Source organism: Aspergillus welwitschiae (genome assembly GCF_003344945.1).
Source record: "Aspergillus welwitschiae strain CBS 139.54b unplaced genomic scaffold BDQ94scaffold_74, whole genome shotgun sequence".
Taxonomy (NCBI): Eukaryota; Fungi; Ascomycota; class Eurotiomycetes; order Eurotiales; family Aspergillaceae; genus Aspergillus; species Aspergillus welwitschiae.
Genome location: NW_020798768.1, coordinates 22995 through 47053, shown reverse-complemented (window position 1 = coordinate 47053; position 24059 = coordinate 22995). Strand labels below are relative to the sequence as shown.

At 48.5% G+C, this 24059-nt stretch overlaps 4 protein-coding genes across 4 annotated transcripts; 3 read left to right on the top strand and 1 right to left on the bottom strand.

Moving 5' to 3' along the window:
* The first annotated feature begins 8989 nt into the window (after positions 1-8989).
* Positions 8990-10240, top strand: BDQ94DRAFT_154697 (bZIP transcription factor). Its single transcript, XM_026768337.1, has one exon. The coding sequence runs from the start codon at positions 9136-9138 to the stop codon at positions 9949-9951; it is 816 nt and encodes a 271-aa protein (XP_026620027.1). The 5' UTR covers positions 8990-9135; the 3' UTR covers positions 9952-10240.
* A 531-nt stretch (positions 10241-10771) lies between these two features.
* Positions 10772-11232, top strand: BDQ94DRAFT_164007 (uncharacterized protein; the record flags this gene model as incomplete). The annotated part of the gene is made up of 2 exons (XM_026769876.1): positions 10772-11015; positions 11099-11232. The coding sequence occupies 2 exons, from the start codon at positions 10772-10774 to the stop codon at positions 11230-11232; spliced, it is 378 nt and encodes a 125-aa protein (XP_026620026.1).
* A 7658-nt stretch (positions 11233-18890) lies between these two features.
* BDQ94DRAFT_154696 (uncharacterized protein) lies at positions 18891-19379 on the top strand (the record flags this gene model as incomplete). The annotated part of the gene is made up of 1 exon (XM_026768336.1): positions 18891-19379. A coding segment is annotated over exon 1 (254 nt), but the record flags the coding sequence as incomplete, so codon positions are not given.
* On the bottom strand, positions 19188-19963 carry BDQ94DRAFT_175997 (uncharacterized protein; the record flags this gene model as incomplete). The annotated part of the gene is made up of 3 exons (XM_026772599.1): positions 19188-19656; positions 19716-19819; positions 19865-19963. The coding sequence occupies 3 exons, from the start codon at positions 19961-19963 to the stop codon at positions 19188-19190; spliced, it is 672 nt and encodes a 223-aa protein (XP_026620024.1).
* Between the last annotated feature and the right edge of the window lie 4096 nt (positions 19964-24059).

Genomic DNA, 24059 nt, shown 5'->3' with positions numbered 1-24059 from the left:
AACCCGCGTAGATGATTCGGCTCCTGCTCGTCTCTTGGTCTTATTTTCATCCGGGATCATTCATTCGCGTGATCGAAGTAAGGACAAATCACTTCCCGGATCTGCCGGCGGCACTGTTTGAGGTTGCCGAGGCTGTACTCCACGCGCGGAAGAAAGGGTGGGGAGACGGCGACTCAGCCAGAGGCATATTCATGGACGACCGCAAGATGCATCCCTTACCGACCGAGGGGACTGAGAGCATAGTAGGGGCATACGTAACTAAGATGTCTTCGGATGGCGTAAGCGGAGATAGGATGCTGGGCAGGTTCCAGGTCTGGATTCCGGAACCCTCATAGAAAGAAGAAGGTAACAGTGAACTGCCGGCGTCTTTCTCAGGGTAATGTCTCGTCGCTGCGCTGCAGGTCAGTCATTTTCATGTCAGGCGAGACGTTGTCTTCGAGATATGTTGTATCCTATCGGTCCCTGGGGCAAGCAGCTGGGCAAATTGAAGATTACGAAATTCCCTTGAGCATCAACTTTTGCCGTGGCCACCTTCAGTTCCCCTTCGCAGGGGAATGCCGGGTTGGCCACATCCCGATATGACAACTCTAATCATTCTGATCGACAGCACCGCAGTACGTATACGTCCAAGTGACCTCAAGCTTCTGATCCTGTTCGATGCTGTCAAAGATACAGTTACCAATGCAAGGAACCTCGATTAGAATGAGAGGGCGCTGGCCTGTGAGGTTGATGTCGGTTCTGGACCGCGGCTTCAACTAAAGGGCGGTTCTGCTCATTGCGGCAATATGTATGGACTGGCTGCATGGAGTCCGGTTGGCAATACGACCCGAAACAAGGGCATATCATGTTTCCTGTAGTTCTGTTGACATTGCGCCGCTCGGGGCGAGGGAATATCCCACGGCGTTTTGACCAGCAGTAAAGCAGGTTGTCTCAGACCTCAACCATTCCTGTGTTTCACTCTGTCGTGCAACGAAGGTGGACGGTTCTTCTTAGAGTTTTAAAGGAGCACGCCGCTCGGAAAGCGGGTGGATCAGTTCATGCTGCCCATTCAACGGTTTCTGCTTGGGTGGCTCGATTACTCCCAAGTAGTCTCCGCTGGACTGCTTAGACGTGTAACTTTATGTCCCGTAAGCTCGTCTGTTACCTGTGTGCCTACACCCATTGACCAGCTGCGCGGCCCCACGGGCCGCGCGCACCGCTCGCTGCCTATGCCCACGCGTATGGTTTCGTCCCAATCGGCCCAGTTTGAATTGAGGGCCTCAAACTAACGAGCGAATGCCTGGACATGCAGGATCAATCCGGAAGGCAGATGGGGGATTTACCCTTCTTATAACGGTCATCATGTGCACCTGAGCATTTCCTTGGACAAATGGCACCCAGGAATAGCTGGATACAATACCATGCGCGGCACTTGATGACATTTCAAGATTTCTCGAAAGGAGATCCCGCAATCGTGAGGTAACCAAGCGAGATGGACTGAAACGGGTATTCGCGTGCCCGGTGGGTCTGAAGTGGGCAAATTGTCCGACAAGAACACCGATCTAAGGTCTTGTGAAGCTCTACGGTAGTGACCAGGTAGGGTTGTGCTGTGCTCGGCTGAAGACACGGGATTCCCCGCTGGTGGTCGCTGGTGCTTGGAGGTCAATCTGTGACACAGAATGCCCAATCAGGTTGGTAGATTCTCAGTGCACGCAAAACTCGAACCCCCAGTTCTGCTTTTTCTTCAACCAGCAGCATAGTTTAACTTCACATTAAACACGTTTGACCAAGCTGAGCGCAATTTTGCGCTTTTCAATTCATGTTGATAGCCCTTTAAGCTGTCTGATCCAGGTCTTATTTAAGACCTGGTGGGGGAGCTGGATGACCTGCATACCCAGAGTAGGACAATGTGGCGGATGAGAAAAAGGGTGAGGAGAAAGAGTAAGCATAAGTCAAAAGATGCTGGTAATATGGGAGAATGAGGGAGCGTTAACCGAGAAGACGTGGTCAAGTTGCCATACCGTCCTTTTTAAGAGGGGTTGCGTACCTTGACAATCTGTAGGGCCTCCGTTCAGCATTTGCCCAGGCGGGCATGTCTCTTCGCCGCCCTCCGGTCGGTCTTAGTCGTTGTTCCCTTGGATTACCAATATTAACGTTACGAACGGTCTCGCGGCCTATCCCATAATGCCATATACAAGCTGCTCTTTTCATACTCGTTATATCTCAATGATAACAGGCCTTTAAGTGCTCTACTCAGCATATAAGCTTATATTTGAACTAGTTTATGAGTTATTCTTGCTAGTCCTCAGAACCATTCGTATATGTATACTGACTATTACAGATATTCGAAATACACGTAAATTATTTAGCGGCTCCGTTATATGATATAAACATTCCGGAAAGTCATATAAGAAATTCATTATTGGATACCACTATAATATGTACTTTTATAACGAAGCGTTGTAGACTTTATAAAGCTGTAGTAACCTAAATAGAATTTATAGAGAGATAGTTCTTGGTGTATGACAATTCCGGACGAGTTGCCCGACCGTGAGAGCCACGCGGTTGTTGGTTACGCTAGTTTGTGCTCGGGAAGGCCCGGAGTTATGTGCACGTGTTCAACTTGATGCCCGCCTCGGGAATCCGCACGCGCACTAAACGAACAACACGCCCTCAATTTTCGACTTCTGGCATACGTAAAGAAACAAGTTCAGAACGTGAATATAATGACATACGTATGTGCGGTGCTCGATAACACCCGCTCAGAGGAAGGGATTGTGCGTGGCAATAATCTGCATGCATGGAAATTCAATGATATTATATATATGAGACCTGTACTATAGATCAAAAAAGTGTTGGGCAGAAATGGCTTTCTACCATTCCACAAGACAAATACGAAGTCAATGACGCGCCGACCTAGAACGCAACTAGGCAACTTTATGAGGCAAATTCGCACCAGACACTGATGCAGAAAACAGGGAATTTGGTCACAGCTAAAGACTTGGACGAGCAGAAACGCAGCCGCGTACTCAGTTAGCCCTAATTCGACGTCTGCTGCTTTCTGTACTCAGAGCTATGATTGTACCAAGTCCACCGTACAGTAGCAAATTGTCAAGACCAAAACTTCCTCAGTAAACATGGCTCAGCGGTTGGTTGCATGGCGCAGCAGCTGATTGGGAAGACACCAGCGTGTCTCAGTCACGGCTCGTGTCTACTGCCTCGTGCGACCGGAGAAACGGTATGCTAACGGCCAGAGCCGATTGTTCTCGTTAGACAACACGCGACCGTACGGGACAGTAGTTGATGCAAATTGGAATATTGCCGCTTCCGGATCATCGGCCATAATACTACTCGTGGTGTATAAGACGGTAAGAGGGGGTTGTTGCGCGTGCTACACCCCAAATGACGAGATCACTAAGCTATCATATGGCACAACTGGCGTTTGCTCTTGGGCAGCCAGCGACCAGTCTCATTATAGGTTGCGGTAGTAGGTGGACCCATGGGTCGTGGTGGCGATGCTGGGGTCATACCTCTGTTGGGGGAAGTACCGATCGTTTAATGGAAGCGGGGCGGTAATGTGGATAAAGTATGACTCTACAGAGCCCTGTGGCTTCCCATGGTGTCCAATACACAGATTTCAGTCCATGACGGCGGCGTTCGCGGTTCGTGAGGGTCGCTCTAGCACGGAAGTTTCGAGTCCACTTTAGCGAGACTTCTGTTTACGCCAAAAATATTATCATAATGCCTCCACTTACGAGGTGGCTCCCGGCATGTATGCTCGTTCGTACATGTGGCTCCAGCCATGGCGGGCCAGATTAAGAGACTAACGATTGTTGGTATTAGAGTCTCTCGCGGTAGTATAGCAGGATAGATACTACATCAGAGAAGGCGCTGTGTCATCCTTAATAGCTACGGGTAAAGGGCTTCTCTCCTGTATACGTCCGTAGGTGTACTGTTAATGCGCTTTGTTGAATGGAACTCATGTTACAGTCTACGAAATCGCGGAATCGCCTCTCGTTGGTATCGTGCTTGCGGAGACCGGAGTTGCGATGGACTGCCTGGAAGTAGTCAGTGAGAGTCGGGGCGATCCCCATGCCTGATAGAGATGTAAGTACCTTTCCGCTGGGCTCCCAAGGCATGCGGAATAGCGCTCATTAGGCTGATCATGAGCTTAGGGTTCTGAAAGACTTCAATTTAGAAAACCGCAGAAAAGAAGAAATGAACTAATCAAAAGAGATATAGAGACAATAGTCCATGTTTTACTCGTACCTAATACGTTAAGTAGAAGAAGCAATACGGATCACAATCAGCTATACCAAATGTACGACCGAAACGGAGGGTAAAGATAGTAAACAAGTTCGAGGAACGATGCCACTCACAGTGAACACGTAGATCTAGTCTTACGGGTTACTTCGAAGCGGAACTCGCGATGGAGAGCTTCTAGGAATGACGGATCAACTAGGGGTGGTAGCATTCCAGGTAACTGATGGCCACAGAACTTCCAGTCGTAAACACACCTCGGTCTTGATACTTCCAACGCCAAGCAAAGACTGGATAGAGACCATAGATCGCAGTGGGGCAAATAGGGGTGCGATAAGACCTGATCAATCCAACCGTATAGTACTGCCCATGGCAACTCGGGCCAACCTTGGGAAGCACACGGGAGTTTTCCTATCTTAGTGGCGCGAACACACAGCAGGGTCCCCGTCATCATCGTGATACCGAGGCTCCCAAACTCCATGCAATAGTGATTCAATGTATGGTTTAGGCTATCTTCTATTGCTAATCGATTTATTTGACTGCATTCCGGTCGAAGTCTCAGCCTTTTCATCTTGCAGACCCAATATATAGCCTTCGCAAAAGTGTGTTGCCTTACAATGTGCTTCTCAGTGCATGACATACTAAGGGGTTGAAGAGGCAGGTAAACAAGATCGATCAGTGGATGTTTTGGTTACTCTTGGTTGGGATTACAGCGTGCCATTGTTAATAGTTCGCGGATACAAACTGTGTGTGACAGCCTTGGAAGAATCTCTGTGGCCTGCAGGCAAGAGTTATTGATGGTGCCACTGGCTAGCTTTTGCGCACCAAAATATATCGGACATGCGAAAATCGCCGGCGCAGTGGCATGGCTCGGGACGTCGGTGGCTTTGGGATGGACCCGAGCTTTCTTTCTTTTTCTTTGGGCTCGGCATTCTGCATGTCCGTTAGTAGAATTATATCAAGGTATATGGCACGTACGTAAAGTGAGCTCCCAAGTTTGTTCTTTGGTATACAACAAGGGTAAACAAGCTGCTTACGAAACGGACTGTAAAGAATGCTCTATTTCGGCATTTAATGAGCACACGTCTGTAGCACAGTGGGCCGGATACTCCTAACTCCTCCCACAGTTTTCCTCTATCGGTCCAAGTCGGAAGCAGACAAGACGAGGTTCAAAGGAACTGTATAAGAGTATGAGATGCTTACTGTATCTGATGCTCATCCTCTATAGTTAATTGCTGCATTGGAAGATTAGTTATCCGGCGGCTGACATCATGATTTACTGGACCATATTCGAGAGTTATAAAAATATAAACTACTGTGGCAGAATGCTGGAAATATTATAGATCCGAAGTTTGTATTTGTGGAAAGCAGCAGATGATGTTGACGACAGACATATTTCAGCTTAGGTTTCCAACACCGCGTTACTTATGGCTACATGACTTGGCCCCTATGCTGCGCGTTTCCGCGCTTCTTATAATGTCGAGCTGCAATCAATAGACCGCAAGCGCGCTCCATTCAGTGAATTGGTGCTTGGGAAGGGAGATCATCTCTAGCATCTTAGTATTCAGTACATTAATCTGCCACCAGGCCACTTTCTTCGCAGTAAATGCTAATAAGGTCATCAGTCTGCTACAAATTTTGTGCCTATGATCGGTATTGCATCCGTACTGTATCATATCACTTGGCCAACCGTGTCCCAAAAGAGATTCCGGGGATCCATGGCCCTTGCCGACAACTTATCATTGGTTGTGGCGACTCAGACTCTGAAGTACCATATGTCGTCGAAACAGGCCTTGATTCCCCATTTTCATAAGTCCATCAGGAAAACCGCCCGACAAACTCCATGTGATGCAGACACCCGCAAAAGCGAGACGGATCTGCCCCTTACATATAGAAGTCTCCGCTCTGGGTGCAATAGAGATAGAAGTTATGCGTACGCTGAGAAGGTATTCAAAGTTGGACTGTGGGTTCAGAATGGTAAGAAGTGGATATTGCGAGATGGGAGGCATCTGTATGTTCGCCGCGTGACGCATGCTGAACATTTGACAGCAGAGCTGATGGGCACACTCGAGCGTGAAGTGGGAAACAAGCTGCTTCCTCAAGGGGGTTAGGTAGGGAAGGGATTGTATGCGTGGCTCTTCTCTCGGCCGGACACTGGCTTTTAATATGTTGTCAAAATACTGTGCATATCCTAGTAGACCACCACATGGTTGCTACAGGCTTGTCCAATACCGCACGCGAATTTCTTTCTGTTCCGTGACACATACCACTCAGCATTTCAATATATTGAATGTATGTCAAAAAAATCATGCCGATATAAGTTCGACATGTGGCGCCTAATTCACGAATAGAATCATTCTAGAAGTATGGGCTACATTGCAGGGCTGCCCAAGCCTTTCCAAGTGTCGACGATTGTCGGCTCCTGCTCCGCCTCGATAAATGTTAACTGCAACCGACTGCTCTTCACAGGTGCAATGCTTTCTCGTTGGTAACTAGACTGGTTCGTCAAACGTAGCTCTACCCATATGAGCTTCATTGCTCCACTCGATTGGAACTATGAGCGCTGCTACTCCCTGTTATTGATTTCGTTCGTAGGTAGGTAGAACATGAATGTTTGACAACATGAACTCACCATTCCCGCAGCCTTCTATAAGGCAGCTGTAGATGCGGACAGCGCTTGAAGGAAATCCGCCACGCTTGCAAAGACCTTGAATTCTTCCAACCCCGCAGTCACACCATTCCACTCGAGCTACAAACAGGCATTCTAGAGCAGTTCAAGGACTTCTTCCGTCTACCGGTAGAGAACAAGGAGAAATACAATAGGGGTAAGTTCACAAGCAACATCCACACCGATGCCCACTGTTTAACCTCCTAGACAATGACAGCTTCAACTGCAGATGTGAACGCTTTCGGGCCCAGAAATTCGAGAGACTAACCACAGGCGACCTGAAGGAGGGCTTCTTTCTCTGTCGACGTCTCCCACTAGATGACCCTGACGTTCAGGCCGGCAAATTCGGCCAGGGACCCGACAAGTATCCTGCTGAAGTGACAGACCCACAAATCTTCCGAGACACGGTGAGCTGGTCCTATGGAGCCGTTTTGAGTCTCACAATCGATCTTATGACTGGCATTGCGGAAAGGGGGGGCTTGATTCAGGTGCTCTGTGCAGGTTCTGTACCAAACCTATTGCTACCCTCCGCTTGCTTCACTACCCCCCTCAAGCGCCCAATGTATCGGAGCTGGAACGAGGTTTGCACTACCAATCCTCTCGCTGTCAGCTCCAAACCTATATTGGAGGGTACCCCTGATCAGCTAACTTTTAGTTGCAGTAATCGGGGCTCACAGCGACTTTGGTGCATAACCATCCTCTTGCAGTAGTCGGTCGGGGTCTACAGGCTTGGAGCCGAACATCGAATGAGTGGGTGGTCGTAGCGCCTGGAAAGCTACCTCGAGCCAGGCGGAAATCCCAAACGCGGCCCGATTACTGTGAACGACTGGATTTTTGGCTCCTAGGTGGATACCTTAGGGGGTGGCGCGGTGGAAGGCGAAAAGGATCTTGTGATTTGGAATAACAACACCAGGATGCATATAGTCGAGACAAAGTTGCCATAGAGATAGCGTATAGTTCGTTCTTTCAACCGCGGAGAAGCATGAGAATCCCAGACTTAACTCTACCTTAAGGATGCACAGTCGCATACCCAAACCGCTGGGTACCAGGGAAGCCAGGCGTGGCCCGAGCGAAGAACATCTGACTCTCAAGGTTTTGAGAGGAAGTAATGGCTAGTTCAGAAGGTCCAGGCGTACAGTTGGAGTCTCAGGCATATGCTTACCTTTAGTAACTAACTGTATAATTGCGTGGCGGGCTTATTCAGAGCCGGGCTAAATCGAAAGGATGAAGTATCCATCCATCCAGCATTGGAGTTATTGATAGCTCACGGTCCAGCAGGATTAGGTACGCAATGGGCAATTCCGAGCGTTGGTAAAGAGACATAAATCGTATCGTCAAGCATTGCTGGGTAGCTTCAGAATTCATTGTTCTGTGTGACGTGGTCAGTGGTGGACCCAGCACCACCGGCTGTACGGATTTAGTAAGTCCCGAGGTCGAAAGATGTCACGAGGATCCCAACATGCCAACTTATCGTAAGAGCCGATCGCGAGGGTCGGGGGTAGCAGGCGCAGTAACTGCTTGGGCCCCTTGGAAACACCTGGGGTTCAATTTAGCAGTCGGGAAATGAGTACAAGCCAGAGAGGATCGACTCGAAATGTCATGCTGAAAGTCAGAGCTCCACCCATACCACACTGAAAATAAACTCGGCTTGTTCTTGCGGGTTGCCATCGGCTCAGGGTCGCCTCTGATAGGCGCATCTTTTTCTCGGACCAACCGATACTACGTTAACATGTTGCCCGCGTCTGAGCATGACCAAATTACCTTCGCCCCCCCTCCCAAGGGAATCCGGTTCGGGGAGGATATCTTCCGTCCTCCGCTCTCCTCCCACATCCCCCCAATGAACCTCGATTCCCCCAATGTTTGCGCCTGGATCTCACCTATCCTTACAACCTGAATTGCGCCTTTGTCTGCGATTGCCCCTTTGTGTGGCGCCGTGTGGTCGATCGAGAGAGCACTGCTGAATCAACCTTATCGAGCTGATACTCAGTGCAGTAATTTAACAGACGGTCTGCCTCCCTCCAATTATCATCCTTAGATCGCATCACTAGCGTGCGTTGCAGACCACCCTGGTTGATCAACATCGTTTAAATAGCGGCCGTGGCCACCCACCTCCACCGCGCAAAACCAAAGTGGCTTAGGTTTTTTATGTGCATACCATCTCGAACTTTCACAAAAGCATCTCAGTTAACCACTTCTCACATCCTCAATTCTGCCCCCAGACCTTCTCAATGGCCGACGGGAGAATGTCCGCCGACTTGAACCTCTACGGCACCCTCTCAGGCCCCTCCACCACCGACGAGACCTGGTCAGGCTCCCTCCCTTTCTACCTGGACGACACCATTCCCCCAGACTGTCTTTCTCTTCCTCTGTTCGAAGATAACGACCAATGGCTTCTCAATTCGTTTTCGCCGCCCGTGTCTTGGGCCACTGGACCTACTCTCCGAAACATCCCCACCGCTAGCTCGGAAGCCAGTTTCATCGCTCCTTGCCAGACAGTACACAATACTACCAGTGATTACGTGCAAAAATGCTCCCCGATGCAGGCTACCTTTCCACAATCTGCACCCGCCCAGACGTCTCCCACTCCTATGCACGAAATCACCTCGCGGGGTAGCATCATGAGCGTTAGCAGCGGTGGCAGCGCCGATAGCAATCAATCCGGCTTTAGTATTCCCAGCTACAGCAGCAGTAATGGGAGCCCGGTATATGGTCGTCGAGGGAGCTCCCGTCGGCCTCCATCTCAAGGCTTTGAAGTGAACGAGCGCGAACGACGCAAACGCGAGCGTTTCCTCGAGCGTAACCGTGTGGCTGCCAATAAGTGCCGCAAGAAGAAGAAGGAGCATGCTAACCAGCTGGAGAGTCGCTTCAAGACGGTCTCGCGGGAGAATAAGCTCTTGGAAAGCCAAGCGGATCACCTGCGAAGCGTAATCTTGAACCTTAAAAGCGAGCTGCTGCGACATTCCCACTGTGGAGATGAGAGGATTAAGTGCCATTTGGCAAAATTGGTGAAGCAGCTTTCTGATAAAACTGGCACGACAGCTTAGAGTTCGGAGGAGAAGAAAGAATCATTACCTCCAACAGAGAGCCCCAAGAAGGAGCAGGATATGGCAATGGATATTGAGGATCTGTGGTGCAGCTTACGGCTGCCGCGGATGGCTCAGTAACAGAGGCAAAAAGATCCTGGGTAAAGGTCTGATTTCGAGATCGTTGATGGTTTGTATATAATGACCTGTGATGATATGATCAATGTATATATGATGAGGCGCTGTAGATATTTCTGTTTTCTTCCTCTCTCGACGTCCCTACCTTTTATCCTTTCTAATGATTTTTTCCCCTTCCTTTCCTCTTATGTTACCTCCTCTAGCTTTTTTCTCTTCCGGACTTGGTTCAGAGTTACAATTGTCAACGACAGTGAAAGGTGTTGTGTCTGGGCTAGATTATAGATACGATTGATGATGGTAGTAGCTAGCATACTTGGCGATTTTGCTGGGTATAATGTGGCAAGGGGTGTTTTCTGATGGGGGCCAAATTAACTTCAATCCAACTACTTCGATCACATCATGCTTTCAAGTATTCCGTTGAGGATGAATCTATTCAAATATATCGCCCGCCGTCATTATTTTCAATAATAACTGATCGGGTGGCCAATAGCATTCGCGACGGCACCACTTACTCAACTGAGATCACAATGATAATCGCCTTCCAATACCTTAACACCTCTTCTAATACGTGTGCCATGCTGACAAACCTGATTATCAATTGGAACAGTAATAATGTCGTAGCTTCCATACTGAACACATTTAACCCATACTTGACTAATAGTACAGCTCGATTCATATCACATAACAAACCCTTTCCCCTAACATGGCCGATCATAATGTAACTGGGAACAGTATTAATTACTCCTCCAGCATATCCCCACCAGTCCCCCATCCTCCCTTCCAACCAGCCTCTCAAGCCTGGGGATCTCCCGGCTCGAAGCACCCTCCACATGACATTTCCGCCCTTGTGGCCGGCTTCCTGGGCCCGTTCTTAGCCGGGCTGGAAGCTACCACCGGAGGCTTGGCCGCCAATGGAGGCGATGTTGCGCTGTTCACTTTGGTTAGGAGTTTATCCTGTAGAGGTAGGGGACAAGATATCGAATTACCTGCTCGTCTCCGTCCATGGGGGCAAATTCACCGGAGTGGCTAGATTGGCCACCCTTGCGGGCGATATTTTGGACTCCTTTTGTGGGGGCGGTTGGCGGAGTTTCCGGGGTTGCCGGTGCTGAAGTTAGAAGCCCTTTTGATGGTTGTATTGTAGCGTGTGTAGTGTGGAGTATATGAGTATGTGGTAGGCTTTTGGACAGATGCTTATTGGTCAAAATGAGAGATCAAGTTCGCAAGTTTACGGTAGATTAATTGTAGGTCTCGCTTGGACTCTGGATGATGATGCTCTATATTAGTTATTGGTCTACCATGACTAGTCGCTGATGTCAATGCCAATGCAGTAACTATGACCAAGATCATTGTATGCGTGGTATAGCCAGGCTTGTTCCAAGTTTCGAGAAATTTCCCAAGGTACTGACTGCGCGGGTCTAAACAGTATATCTCTATGGGTAGGTACATCATTGGAGTGAAACCACTTGAGGGAATTACGAAGAGGTGAGCTCACGTTCTTTTTCTCATTTTTGTTTCTTCTCGAGAAAAGTATGGAACGTTGGATGCGGTGGTCATTGTGATGCTGTCGTGGATGGTCTGGGCTTGGTCGGTGGTGGTACGGTGGCATTGTGCTTGCTGATTTGCAGAGGATGCGGGTTACTAGTGGACCGAAGGGTGGGGTTATTGATCGATCGGATACTAGTATCTTGATGTGATCTTCCCCCGTGCAATTGCCCTATAATGGAAGAGATGGAGATATCGTGGACGGACTACCACCCTTGTTGGCGTTGGACAGTCGAGACGAGGGTACGGTCTGACCAGGGCCTCTAGATAGCACGGATAGAGGTGGGGCAGCCACACTCTAAAAGGATGGACCTTGACCCGCGTACAGAGCCTCATTCCTCACTCCACGAGGAGGTTAGGAGCAACAGGAGTGTCTGCTAATGGGCCTCGATCTAAGACATTCTCTATGACTGTTATTCTCGGGACATTACTATCAACCATCATCATTATCTCATCCTTATCCGCTCCCAATCAAACTGCTCCCCCATTCCCTGGGTCTGAAAGTCAATCTGAACAGTTGTTCCACCACTTCCCCGTCATCCCAGCCGGGGGCTCCCTGGGGATCCTGAGTGGCAGGGCCTTTTTGCCGGAACACGGGACGAGAGAGCCCTGGACCATGGGCGATCCCCGGTCTGTGCAATGAGCTGCCGTTGAGCTCTGGCCACTTAGCATGCTTGCGGCCTGCTGGGGATATCATGGTACATAATCCCTGTCACTAACTATTGCTAAATTGCGTCGCATTATTTCCCATCTGATGCTAGACCTTTTCTATGTTCTCTATGTAAATACTTCTTCAAATCAGATCTGACCCTTACAAAACGAAAGATATATGTACAACGGTGCAACGCTCAGAAAATGTTATCAACAACATGCTTCTAAACCCCCTTTCACCGGTCGCAGTTGATAAAATAATACCGAATAGTTATTCCAACAGTGAATCGGGCAGCTAGAATCATCATCATGTTAAATGTATGTGGGCTACCACGAATCCATCCTACATCACTGCGACTCTCTTTGTAGCGGTGTATCTATATGGTCATTGAAGTGCTCTTATTCTTTCTTTCGCCCTCGTCCCCTTATTCTTGCTCATGGCTCTCCTGCCCCTCTACCCATTCGAGCCTTCTATCCATAGTGTCCCACCTATTCTGTGCAAAGCACCGAATCTCTTGGCCGTTGGCGGGTGGGATAAGCTCGTTAGATGCTCGGAAAATTGTCGGGCCGTTGCAGACCAGATGGCAGCTAGGCAGCTCCATGGAGAGCATACAAGTTGAGTGGGTGGAGGGGCATGGGAAGGGGTGGATGAACGATATTACGTGCAATGATGAAACAGGAGGAATCACTGTCTGTGGGGCGACTATTCGACCACTTAAAACCGACGAGCGAACAGGCGTATCCGTCGAGATTAAAAGAGACCGATTGTCTTTCTGCATGGTAATCCAAGCTGCAGCTATATGTGGAGAAATGTGCTAGTGTCCCCTTTCTCTATAGGTCATGAAGCCGGGCTTGAAACTGACTACGAGCGTGATCCGAATTTCATGTAGACATTGCCTCCTTTGTCTAGATAAGGACACGATGTCTACGCTTTGGATTGGCTTCGTTACGGCAGAAGTGATAAGATTCTGCGCCCTGATAGAATCATATTTGATGTCCGAATCCGCTATTTGATTCAGTTCTTCGAAGCCACTAGGATTACAAATGCAGTTCTAGTTGCCCATGATTGGCGCGGGTAAGTAAGGTATGGTATTGCATCCGGTAATGTAGAACATTAAATCCTAAAAGACAAGGCTTGAGCCCAAGACTACCTGGCTGGCCTGGATCTTACAAATGCTGTGACAAATATAGATTCAAACAACTATACAAATTAGACCCTGATGTTACCTGTGCCATGTTCTGGTAAACATATCCCGAACCTTGCGCAAGAAACCGGACCCAGTTCTCAAGTACATGCTATGATTTGATGGCGAACCTCGAAATCGAGACTGCGTCATAAAATATTCCCTAGGCGACCATGGTGTTACTCCCAAATGTCGACGGCACAATGGGCAGCGGTTTGATCCTCGATCCACCCAGTCAGTGACACAAGGCGAGTGAAAATAATGGCCGCATGCCAGCTGGCGGTAGGACGTATCCAATCCCAGATTCTCCAGGCAGAACAGACACGTGTCTGGTAGGCTTTCTGAACGTCGTCAGTCTGACTGGAAAGAGAGAAAATACATGGTGGAGTGATGAATGGCTTGCGCACCGTATGCTGTTATAAGTTTATCAAATCCGCTAGCAGCGACTTTATCCATCATGATGACTCTGGAATAAGGGTTGCAAGCGCCCAGTTGCATGGATATCTCTCCATCGTATCGCACCTGAAAATGAGGCTAGGAAGTTTCATAATACAGCTAGTACATCCTCTAGAAATATACTCCTCACGTGAGCTCTAATCGCAGTAATCTGGATGCAGCAGGGTACGACATATAGATAGATATAATACTGGGCTCTGCTCAGATGCTACCAGTGGCTCAAAGCATCCCTATCCATAACCACAGATTATTCTCACTGAACCCGTTTTGCAATGGGAAAGGTGGGACCGAGCGGCCCCTCCTCCATTCTACCTTTTCTAATTACTGAGAAGGGAGGAGGCGTAACCAAACAGAAGTTAAGCTAACCCAACCTAAGTGAGAGGAATTACCCTGCCAGCCCGCGGTAGGGAGGGAGATGACGCAGTGCTCTTGTAACGCCACAACAAGTCGAGCCCACTTTGATGTTTTCGTGCGAATGAGAAGCGATTTGATGATAAGGACAATGATGACGTATACGGGAGTTCAGGCGATGTGTCTGCCCACAGTCTATCATCAATAAAAAACAAGACTTGCATTGTCGAGTCAAAATCAAATACTTGCCTCCTGTAACCAGTCGTTGTAATATCTCGCTCGCAGATATCACCGTCGTCATGAAGCTTCCATGGTACCCTTAACCTACAGGATCTAATGAACCTCCACTGCACCTCTGACGATGATACTGATAACAATTGATAAGGCATACTGGATCTGCATAGACACAAAAACTGTCCCGTTAGTATTGACCTCTCCAACTGGAGCGAGGGCAACCTACCGTCAAACCTTTGACTACTACGAAGGGAGAACCAAAAGCATTATTACATACATCATTCTGGACTTCATTTGGTCCTGCGCACACAGCAAATGGAGGAGCACGTTCTTGGCACGCCTTGGACTTGGTGCGACGGATGGGAATGCTCATCCTCGTTTACTTGATTGGCTTGATTCGACCAAACGTGCGCAGTTGTACGTGGAAGGTCATCATCTCGCAATGTGCTTTTGCTATCTGCTTGTCGTAGCACCTTCGGCCCGATGGATTACGACAGATTATTCTTGATTAGGGCGTAGATGAGCAAGTAGCTCTGCGTCCGGCTTACCGTATTTGACGTATCTACATCAGCCTCGAAGAATCCCTTCAATTTTTTTGCGCTCTTCAACGTCTGGGTGGGAGCGCATCGCAATTGTACTGCCGAATGTTACACGTTGGTATTACCCAGCGCGGTAGCTTGATAATTCTTGTGCCCGCTTCGCCAATACTTGGTGAGGTCGAGATGGCAGCAATTCTCCAGACTACCGTGCCATTAGCAAGTAGTTTTATGAGCCGAATCGGTTGGCTGATCACATACTAAGAGGCGGCAACTAGTTCGAAAGATGCATGAAGGTGAGAGCGTAAGTTTATGATTATCAATGCTGGGAAAACAGCTTGATGACTGGCCTAGACATGTTTTGATTGATGTCTCACGGACCCTTCCAAGGCGGTAAGCGGCCACTCCGTAAGAGAGTATCAGTATCATAGAGATACTTGCCTGGAAAGGTTCCCAGAGAGGATTTCTTTAGGTTATTTCGAGACGTGTTTTATCTGAATTGCGGTGGTGATGATAAGGGGGCAACAAGTATCCAGGAGCGCTTGGTCCCGAAGACAGTCGTGTTCAACCAACCCTATCCTGTCGATTGGAAGTGACCCAATGGTAACTTAACAGAAGGACTCAGGATTGGATAAGAGCACAAAAATCCTTGAATCCTAGATATTAGATATGTCGTGCTAGCTTTTGGATGCAAGCTTTCATTCTTGTTGCTGAAAGGGCATTCTATATCTTCAATCGAGCCTCAACAGTGGTGTCCTTTAACGATCTTCATATCTTAACATACTGATAGTCAAACAATCGGGTAGTCTGCTTCCTAACATTTCACCTATTGATACTGTATGCTACCCCTTGAAGAAATGGTTAATATATAAGGCGATAGACTAAGACGTTGTCGGGAGGCCTCGGAGAAAGGTGTGGTGCCGGTGTCCGCGTACGCGCATTCACATGGTTGGATTCACCTCATGGACTTCTAGGATAACGCCTCATCGGACCAGGCATTTTTGATGATATCTAAATCCTCGTTGTCTCTACTATAAGGTTAGATTTTCCTTACCTAGCCGGCAGCGTGTCTGCAGGGTCGCACTGTGGTGAGCCTGACCTACCAGTAATGACTGAGACTTGAGTTTTACCAACTGGTAAGGATGGGTAGCGCTGCACGAAAAAATACCTGTCATTGCCGATGCTGATACAGGGCCTGGCGGGCCCTTCAACATTGCTAGATCTACTGGAGTTAGGCAGGCGTTGATGATCAATGCTGTTGGCTGATTAGCTGAGGCCGAACAGAAGATAAAGAGCAGTCGCATAAGCAACCTGGCCACGTAGCATTTCTGGGCCCGAGAATATATCAAGCTCTTTGCAATGTTGTCTCAAGGAGCCGCTTGGCGAACCGGTGGCAATAGAAAATACTTGCATACCCGCTATTTATTCTTCCATTCATTCAAAACTTGGCTAACAATCCGCTGCGATTAGATTAGCGTTGATACGAACATACTGCGCAGTTATAACTGACCGTTTTGGCTTCGATTTCTTGCTTCAGTTCACCTTGCATCGTCTCGTAAGGGTTGAACTCTCGTTTCGAGAAGGAGGCCTCGAGTATCCAATATTTCCAAGCTCGATCTGAACCAACAGTTGGATTGACTGACGAGATAAGGTGAATGACCAGGAGGGGACATATTGCCACAGTCCCGCCGACCCAGAGGTATGGTTTATCACATGAAACTTGAACAACCCCTGTCAAAGCACCCCCAATAGCGCGAACCCTCCCGTCGGTACTTTCCCTATTGACCAGGTCTCCTGCGGCTCTGACTCGAAGGTGCCCTGTCTGACAACACCGGTAAAAGTAAGTACTAGCACCTTCGGTTGGCGTATATATCACCTCTCAGTGACCTTAGGCGTCCAGGGGTATCTCCATTGTACAAGAGCTTAGAGTCGAAGTATTGATGTTGACAATGGGATACAAGAGGAACGAACTGGTGAGTCAAGATTCTGTGACCTTCTTTGATGTAGGATCAGTTTAATGCTTGTCACTTCTTCGACATGACTAGCCCCATACCGTCTCAAGATCAGGACCCCTGCCTTGTCCAACTGACCGAACAAATGTATTCCTACTGGGCTTACTGCCAGACTCTTCGCAATTATACCCATCTACTCCAGGCGCAACTTGATTGCAGCCACAGAGAAACGGCGAGATGCCATCAAAACTATATCATGGAATGCCACAAACGTGCCCAGGCTGTGTCCAATTTAATGCAGCGATAGGACCAATTTCGACGTCTCTGAAATGCTGTCTGAAGGAGCGGAAAATTTACCGGGCCCGGTTCATCTTTTCTTGAAATTAGAGACAAGGAATCGGTCGCTCAAACAGGCGGAGATAAGATCAGTCAGCGGGTATGCGCATTGCAAGAAGCTTGACAGGATCTGGAGAACAGTTTTACGAAGTGATATAGATCTCCAATCACTGAGAACGAGCACTCCTTTTGTGCAGTAGTTCTAGGCCCATCGATTTCTCCGGTACTCCATCGGAGGATTCAGGGCAATCTAAGAAATGGGAAAGGGCCCTGAGGGAAAAAATGGAAAACTTATCCTTGGTGCCTAGTCTAATACATTGCATATTTAAAGTATACAAGATGACAAATATTCGTATTGTCAGAACATCTGTTCCATGACTCAGTAGAAAAGAGGCATTATGCTCCATAGTTGCGATAGTCTCTGATGAAACGGGCGCGCTTTTTGTAGCTAGAATGTTCAAAACCTGGCCTAGCCTTCCTGTGAATCCGTAGTTCGCATGATTTGCATTCCGTGCGTGCCGGCACCCTCGGTAATCTACGGCACCTAATTATATCGACTCTAAGCCGATCGACAAGATGGCGCAGCGATGACGGGAAACCACCTAAGGGTGGTAGTTGATGCGGGTGAAGCTCAAGGGACAACAGAATGATACTGTCTAGTCCTCCGACCTCAAATTTGATAGGCGCACAATATCTGACGCAGTCGCAGCAGACTGCATCATTAAAAGGCGAATACCTAGTCGGAACGTGCCGAGGACAAATGTTGAGGCTTGCGGATGGAGTCGGCGCAGTGCCTGAACCAACTCTTTCCCCCGCAGCCGACCTCTGATGGCTCTGCAGCACTGATAATCCAGCACGAAGGGGAGGAGAGTTCAAAGAAAAGGCTAGGAAGAAGCAAGGAGGTTAACGCTCCAGGTACTTGCCTTTCGGCAGTTTTATCAGCTAATCCATTCCACCTGAGCGTCTGCGTTCAAGAGTGGCTCCTGATTGGGGAAACGTAACGTTGAGTCGGTGGTAGTTTCGCCTGTCCGTGTGGTCCACTTGCCCAAGAAGATCTTCCCACGCTTGCTCGGCGTCCATTGACGCTAAGAACGAGTCGTAGAGGCGAAACGCAAACCTGCGTGGCCAGCGTCGGCGGCGCTGTCTTCCGGTCTTGCCGGTGCCCAATGAGATCAAGGTACCAGGCACTGGGTCCGCCCACATGAAAGGCGTTTCAGCCCGACAAATCAAAACCGTATTGTTGTGCTTGAGGCCGCCGTCCTCGCAGCTCCCAACGCCAAGTATCTGAATAGGAGGGAAGAATCTAGCTTTCTTGTGAGCTCAATACAAGCCCCTCTCGAATAGAAGACTGACATGTGTGCTGCACTTGTTGCTGAGGCACTGTGGCGGAGTCAGCTTCCTACCTTTACTAGAAATCAAGTAATTGCTGACCTATTATATCCATAGCCGGGACTCATATTCCGGGTCTGGTGCTGTGTACACCCGGTAGTGACCCCTGAATGGGTCAATGGCGCTACCCGGTGGTTTGCATCACATCATCCGAGTGAGCCTGCCCCGGAAGGTCGACTGTCCGAAGGCCACCCGTCTTGGTTAGGATGCGAGACTTTCGAACTCCTACACGGCCGGGGTCGTTCTCTATTTTCTCGTTTCTCTTTTTCTTCTCTCATAACCTGACCGTTTATTACATCCCGCGCTTATCTCACCAGCAGCTCGGATTATACCTCGATTTACAACGCCGCGCAGATTGTAGGACCAAACAAGTCATGTCAGTGGGATACCTGTGCCGAGCTGGCCAATATATGCGGTACTACCAAAGCTCAGTTCACCATTTTGAAACACTTTTCATTAACTAATTCAAGACTTTAAACATTCAGGGTTCAAACACTTACAATAGTGGTGGCAATATCCCTCGCAATATTATCATGCTTATCTGGGTTATTCATATTTCCCCAAGGAATTGAACCCCCATGAGCACGTAGCTCTTTACCAAGCAAGTAAATCCCTAAACCTGGCTGCTTTGAAACCCTCACCACCGGCTGCAGTAGATCCCCCAAATCCTTAACATGTTTGACCTCCTTGCGCAGGAACCGCGTCTCGTTAGCATCCTGCAGTGGTGAATCACCGCATTTACTTGCTAAGGCGGCCATTCGCTCCAGGTCTTCAAGGAGTCGCTTCTCCGCAATGAAGGCCTCCTTACAGGGTCCCACAGGCTCTATTGGATTGTCTGGCCAGTCAATTTGAGGCGGTTCGATACATGAGGGTTTGGACCGGCCGCCGCGGGTGATCAGGTATTTCTCAAGCCAATGGAAGTCAACTAGGCATTCTGCAGCAGAGCGTTCCCGGAGTCTCCAAATTCGATATATCAGCTTTTCATTCAATGAAGATACGAGGGTTAGTGGACTCACTGGGAAAATCCATGCAGGGCTATATTGCTGCGTGAACAGTCTGCGGCCAGCTTGCAGAAAAAGAGCCAGGTGGCTAGCTCTTGATGAATATGACCGCGGACTGACTAACGAGTTAGCGTGATAACATGCAGAGGCAGGTTATTGATTACCTCTTGGAGCTCAGGCGTCATGGATTTAACCTGAAGCCATTGGTCAATGTCCTGACTAGAAATATCTGCAATGATCTTCTTCGCTTCTTCAGTAGCCATGGTTCAGGTTGTCTGCAGCGAGCGGGCACTTGTAAACTGTTAGATTTGCGAGAAGTCCTACCGGCGCTCGTGTTTATATGAAATTTGAACCTTCACCATAAAGCACGACGTTTCTCTGACGCAATTTAGGCGTCAGGCATCTATCATTTGAACTTTCCCACAATGCAGAGATGCGTTATCCCAGCCAGAACAGACAAAGTCCGCCGCTTTCTATTTACGTCAGAAACCCTCCGATCATAGCTGACATCAGTCAAACCTGGAAAGCCGCACAAGGGAGGAAGTTACACGTAGGTAAACCTGATAGAGTTGGTCCAATAAGACTTGCCAACCTGAATCGGTCTCGCTATTACTTCAAGTGGGCGAGACCACTGTCTATTAAATTCCGGCTTAAAATACCCTCGGAAAGATAACTGCGAAGATTAACACATTAATCTGAAAATAATTGCTTCACCCTTTCTTTCAGCTAAATTTTACTATAAATCACCTGGCTTCACTTAGGAGTCTTGCTAGTGCTGCATGTTAATAAGCATATATTAACACATTTCTTAGAATCGCTGGGTCCTTGATGTCCGTGTTCGGGCTACAAGGACGAAAGCGGATGGGTACGCCTACATCCCGTGGCACATCTGAAGATATATTATCGCACAATGGTATGTTAGTGTAAAACAAGTTCAGGTGGCAACGCCCTTTAGACCTTGAGTATTTGGATCTTATGTGACAATTCATGTGATATCTTCTTTAGGTGTTGAAAGTGCCTCCATCAAAACGCCAGGCTCCGGTCATCACCGGCCCATGGCCTTTCGGAGCGAAAGGAATCTCCAGCGGCGATACTCGAAAATTGTACATGAACAGAAACTGGGATTTCAGCAAATTACTTGGGCTTCACACTTTTACTAAGATGCTGGTTGCGCCTCAGAAGTGATATAAAGCATGTATTACTCCTGTATCCACGTAGAGACGCTGGGACGCTCAATATGGTTGTAGTGGACAGATATGATTCCATCCACCCCGAGCACTCGCAAAGCAAAGCGATATGCAGACTACCTACAATTATGTTTATATTCCTTGTATTTCTATTGTGCGTGGACCCTTTTCTAGAGCGAACTTTCAGCCTCGGCTTGGGGTCTATGGTGGCTGTTTGCCGAATTCTGTGCAAGTTGGGCCTTGGTCCGCGGCTACGAAATATTTAAGATGCTCCTGCAAAATCCGATACAACCTTCACATGGCTAGCTTCCCCTATCCCTCCGACCATGGCTGATATATGCACAAATGCCTCTCCAACTTCCTTGTGTAGCTTTCTTCGCGCGCTCCCAATATTTCTTTTTTTTTTTTTGTTTTTTCCTTTGTTATTTAATTTATTTTTCCCCCTCTTTTTGGCAGTCAGAGTATGGCATGAGCGACTGTTTCCTTTTCACCATATCCACATTTGTCGTCTTCTCGGAATCGAGATTGCAGAGCTTACCATAAAGTGCTAGCCAGCTGTGACCAGCTCCCAATTGGGTGACCAGGTAGGTACCATCTAATGGCAAGGGATCGTAAAGTCGCCGGGTGCGGACTGCTGGCACCTTGGTGTCAATCCGCCGAAGGTGGGTTCCCTTTGGGATGTCTCCCATTCATGTTTTTCTCCTCTGGAATACGTCTTCCGATGGTGGCATCTTCCGAGGCAAGGTTACAAAAAGGATACTGTACATATTTCTGGACCAACTGTCATTTTAGCGGGCTTATCTGCGGCATCATTTCCAGGGTCGTCGCAGTGTCCGGGGGCCCATTGAAGGCAGAGCGGAATGCCTTATACTCTCTACAGTAGGCTGCCTGCAAATCAACACGGATAATTCGTTGTCTTGCTTTATAGCGTAGGTCCCTGATTGCCTCCGGTGCTGAACATGCTGTCGCAGAGGTCTGTTGCTGGTGTATGCTCTGGTATTCTTAGGACTCTTGATCTTAGGCTTACTCGCTTGAGAACAAGGCTTGTAGCATTAAATCTTCCAAAGAGCTTTGCGGCATACGCCTATCACTTCTGCATAGAGCCCATGGAGAGTTGTAGGGATTCTACTACCTCTTGCTTGTGATCCAGAATCACTGCCGCTGCACCACGTTGGTTGTTTTGTTCCCCGATGCATCCGAGGACTACTATGTTGGATGACGCTTGCAGAGCAGTGGCCTTTGTGTTTTGCTCTGTCTCGGTCTGGCTCAATGCCAAGTTTCACGAAAGCTGGGGAGTTCTACGGAGTCACTGGCTTCGGACCGATCGTTTATAGTCCATCTACTTGTTCGGGCTTCATAATCTTCTCTAATTCAGCGAGAGGAGAACCAGCTTTGGGATCCCACGTTACCTATTGAGACGCAGGTTTGGGACGAAGTCAGATTCTACCAGGCTATGAACATCCGTTGGGACAAAGTCAATGGGACTTAAAATGGCTCTTACTGAGAGATGTTTGTTGCAAAGGCAACGAGCAGATCCACCTGGGTCGAACTCGGTCGAAATATTCACGGTTGAGATGTCTTCATGACTCACCGGGTTGCTGTGAGTCAGAAATATGAAGAGCCTTTTCGTTCGGTTAGTGTAACCACCGCTATCAATGACAATCGGCGCGTAAGTGGCCAACGGTCCGTTGACCCTAGTGATGATCGATGATTCTCAGACCACGGCACGCGAGCCCAGTCATAAACGACCGTAATTCTTTGCCTTGACTTGCTTCAGCAGTCGGGTTAAGGCCAGCTCAGCAAGGTGGACGGTCTTTTGAAGCAAGGCTCCTCTTGCAGACTCCCATGTTCGAGCGTCAAAATTCCAGTAACTGTCAACCTCGGTCATATCAACGAGACTGCGGCGCGCGTTTTCTATGAAGGAAATATCCAACCTTTAATCCTCATCTTCCAAAGGGCCTGAGCAATGATATAATACTGACTTTAAGCACGTTCCCATCCAACTTGACAATGGTTAGTGCACAATAGACCCATGAAATTGCCCGTCTGATCATTGGATGAGCAAAAGATCTCGCACCGACGAGGTACTCTAGCGACGCCTTGAGCAAAGCAGCGCCCAGTCGGGCCAAAGAACAGGTAAGTCTCCAGTAAAGTTATTCATTGCTAAAGATGACCGGACAGGGTTGTGTTCGGCTGAAACCACGGTTTTCCTCGCTTGCACGCGAGTGGTTTATTTGAGAGATATGTTGCCCGTTCGTTTCGACGGGTATCTTCCAGGCATCGAAACTGATTCTGCTTTTACCTTTGTCCAGCATTATAGTAGGGCTTTGCGCTTGTTAGGGTCCGACGAACCTGTAGACGCCGTGCGTTTCTCATCCGAAATATGGTAGCAAGCCCTTCGCGCTTGTTCGCGGTCCATTGAAAGACCCAGCCGCCGGGAAGCTCAATGACCTGCAGACCAGGGGTAGGGCAACCGGAGCCTGTAAAAAGGTGGTGAAAATTTTCACTCGTTGGACGTGGTCAAGTAATTAACCAAACTGTCTTTCTTTGGGAGCGGGTACCTGCCACGAAAATCTGTGGGGTTTTGATATCTGTTCGGAGAGCAAAATTGCTCGGGCGGCTAGGATATTGTTCCTAATCAGGCAAAGCGTCTCACTACCGCTTGGCATCGGACGGTCTCTAAAGCCACCTTTCTGGGGCCATCAAGGGCAATCAGCTTTCGTGCTACAGTATCCCAGCATCTATTTCTTTTGACTCGAAGCGCTGTAAAGTGATACCATTGGATGTGACTTTCCGTATCGTGCTTCGCTAGTCCTCATCCTGGAGGCAGAATGTTGATCTCCCGGTTTCAGCCCGAGTCAGCACATCCAGGCCCAGTGAGGACAAGACGTTGTTGGGGCATGCGACTATTCAACAAGCCTCAGGCTTTCCTTACAAATGTCGGTCTGATAAGTAGAAGGTTCGGCAGGCCTGGTTGCCCACTAAATCATAACATCAGCTCGTTTTAAGCTGCTGCCGCGAAGAATCCACTACGGCTTAGGAGGTGCTGCTAAAAATAAGTGACTGAATTCTGCAAAATTTTTTGGTTGTCTACAAGTTGGGGCAGGATACATCCTTTACAGCCCAGGCCGGAAACACATGTCGTTTTATCTACAGGGAGTAGCCTGTAGAA

Excerpts from the sequence above, each read along its gene's own strand:
- BDQ94DRAFT_154697 (XM_026768337.1), top strand. The coding sequence starts at position 9,136 with ATGGCCGACGGGAGAATGTCCGCCGACTTGAACCTCTACGGCACCCTC.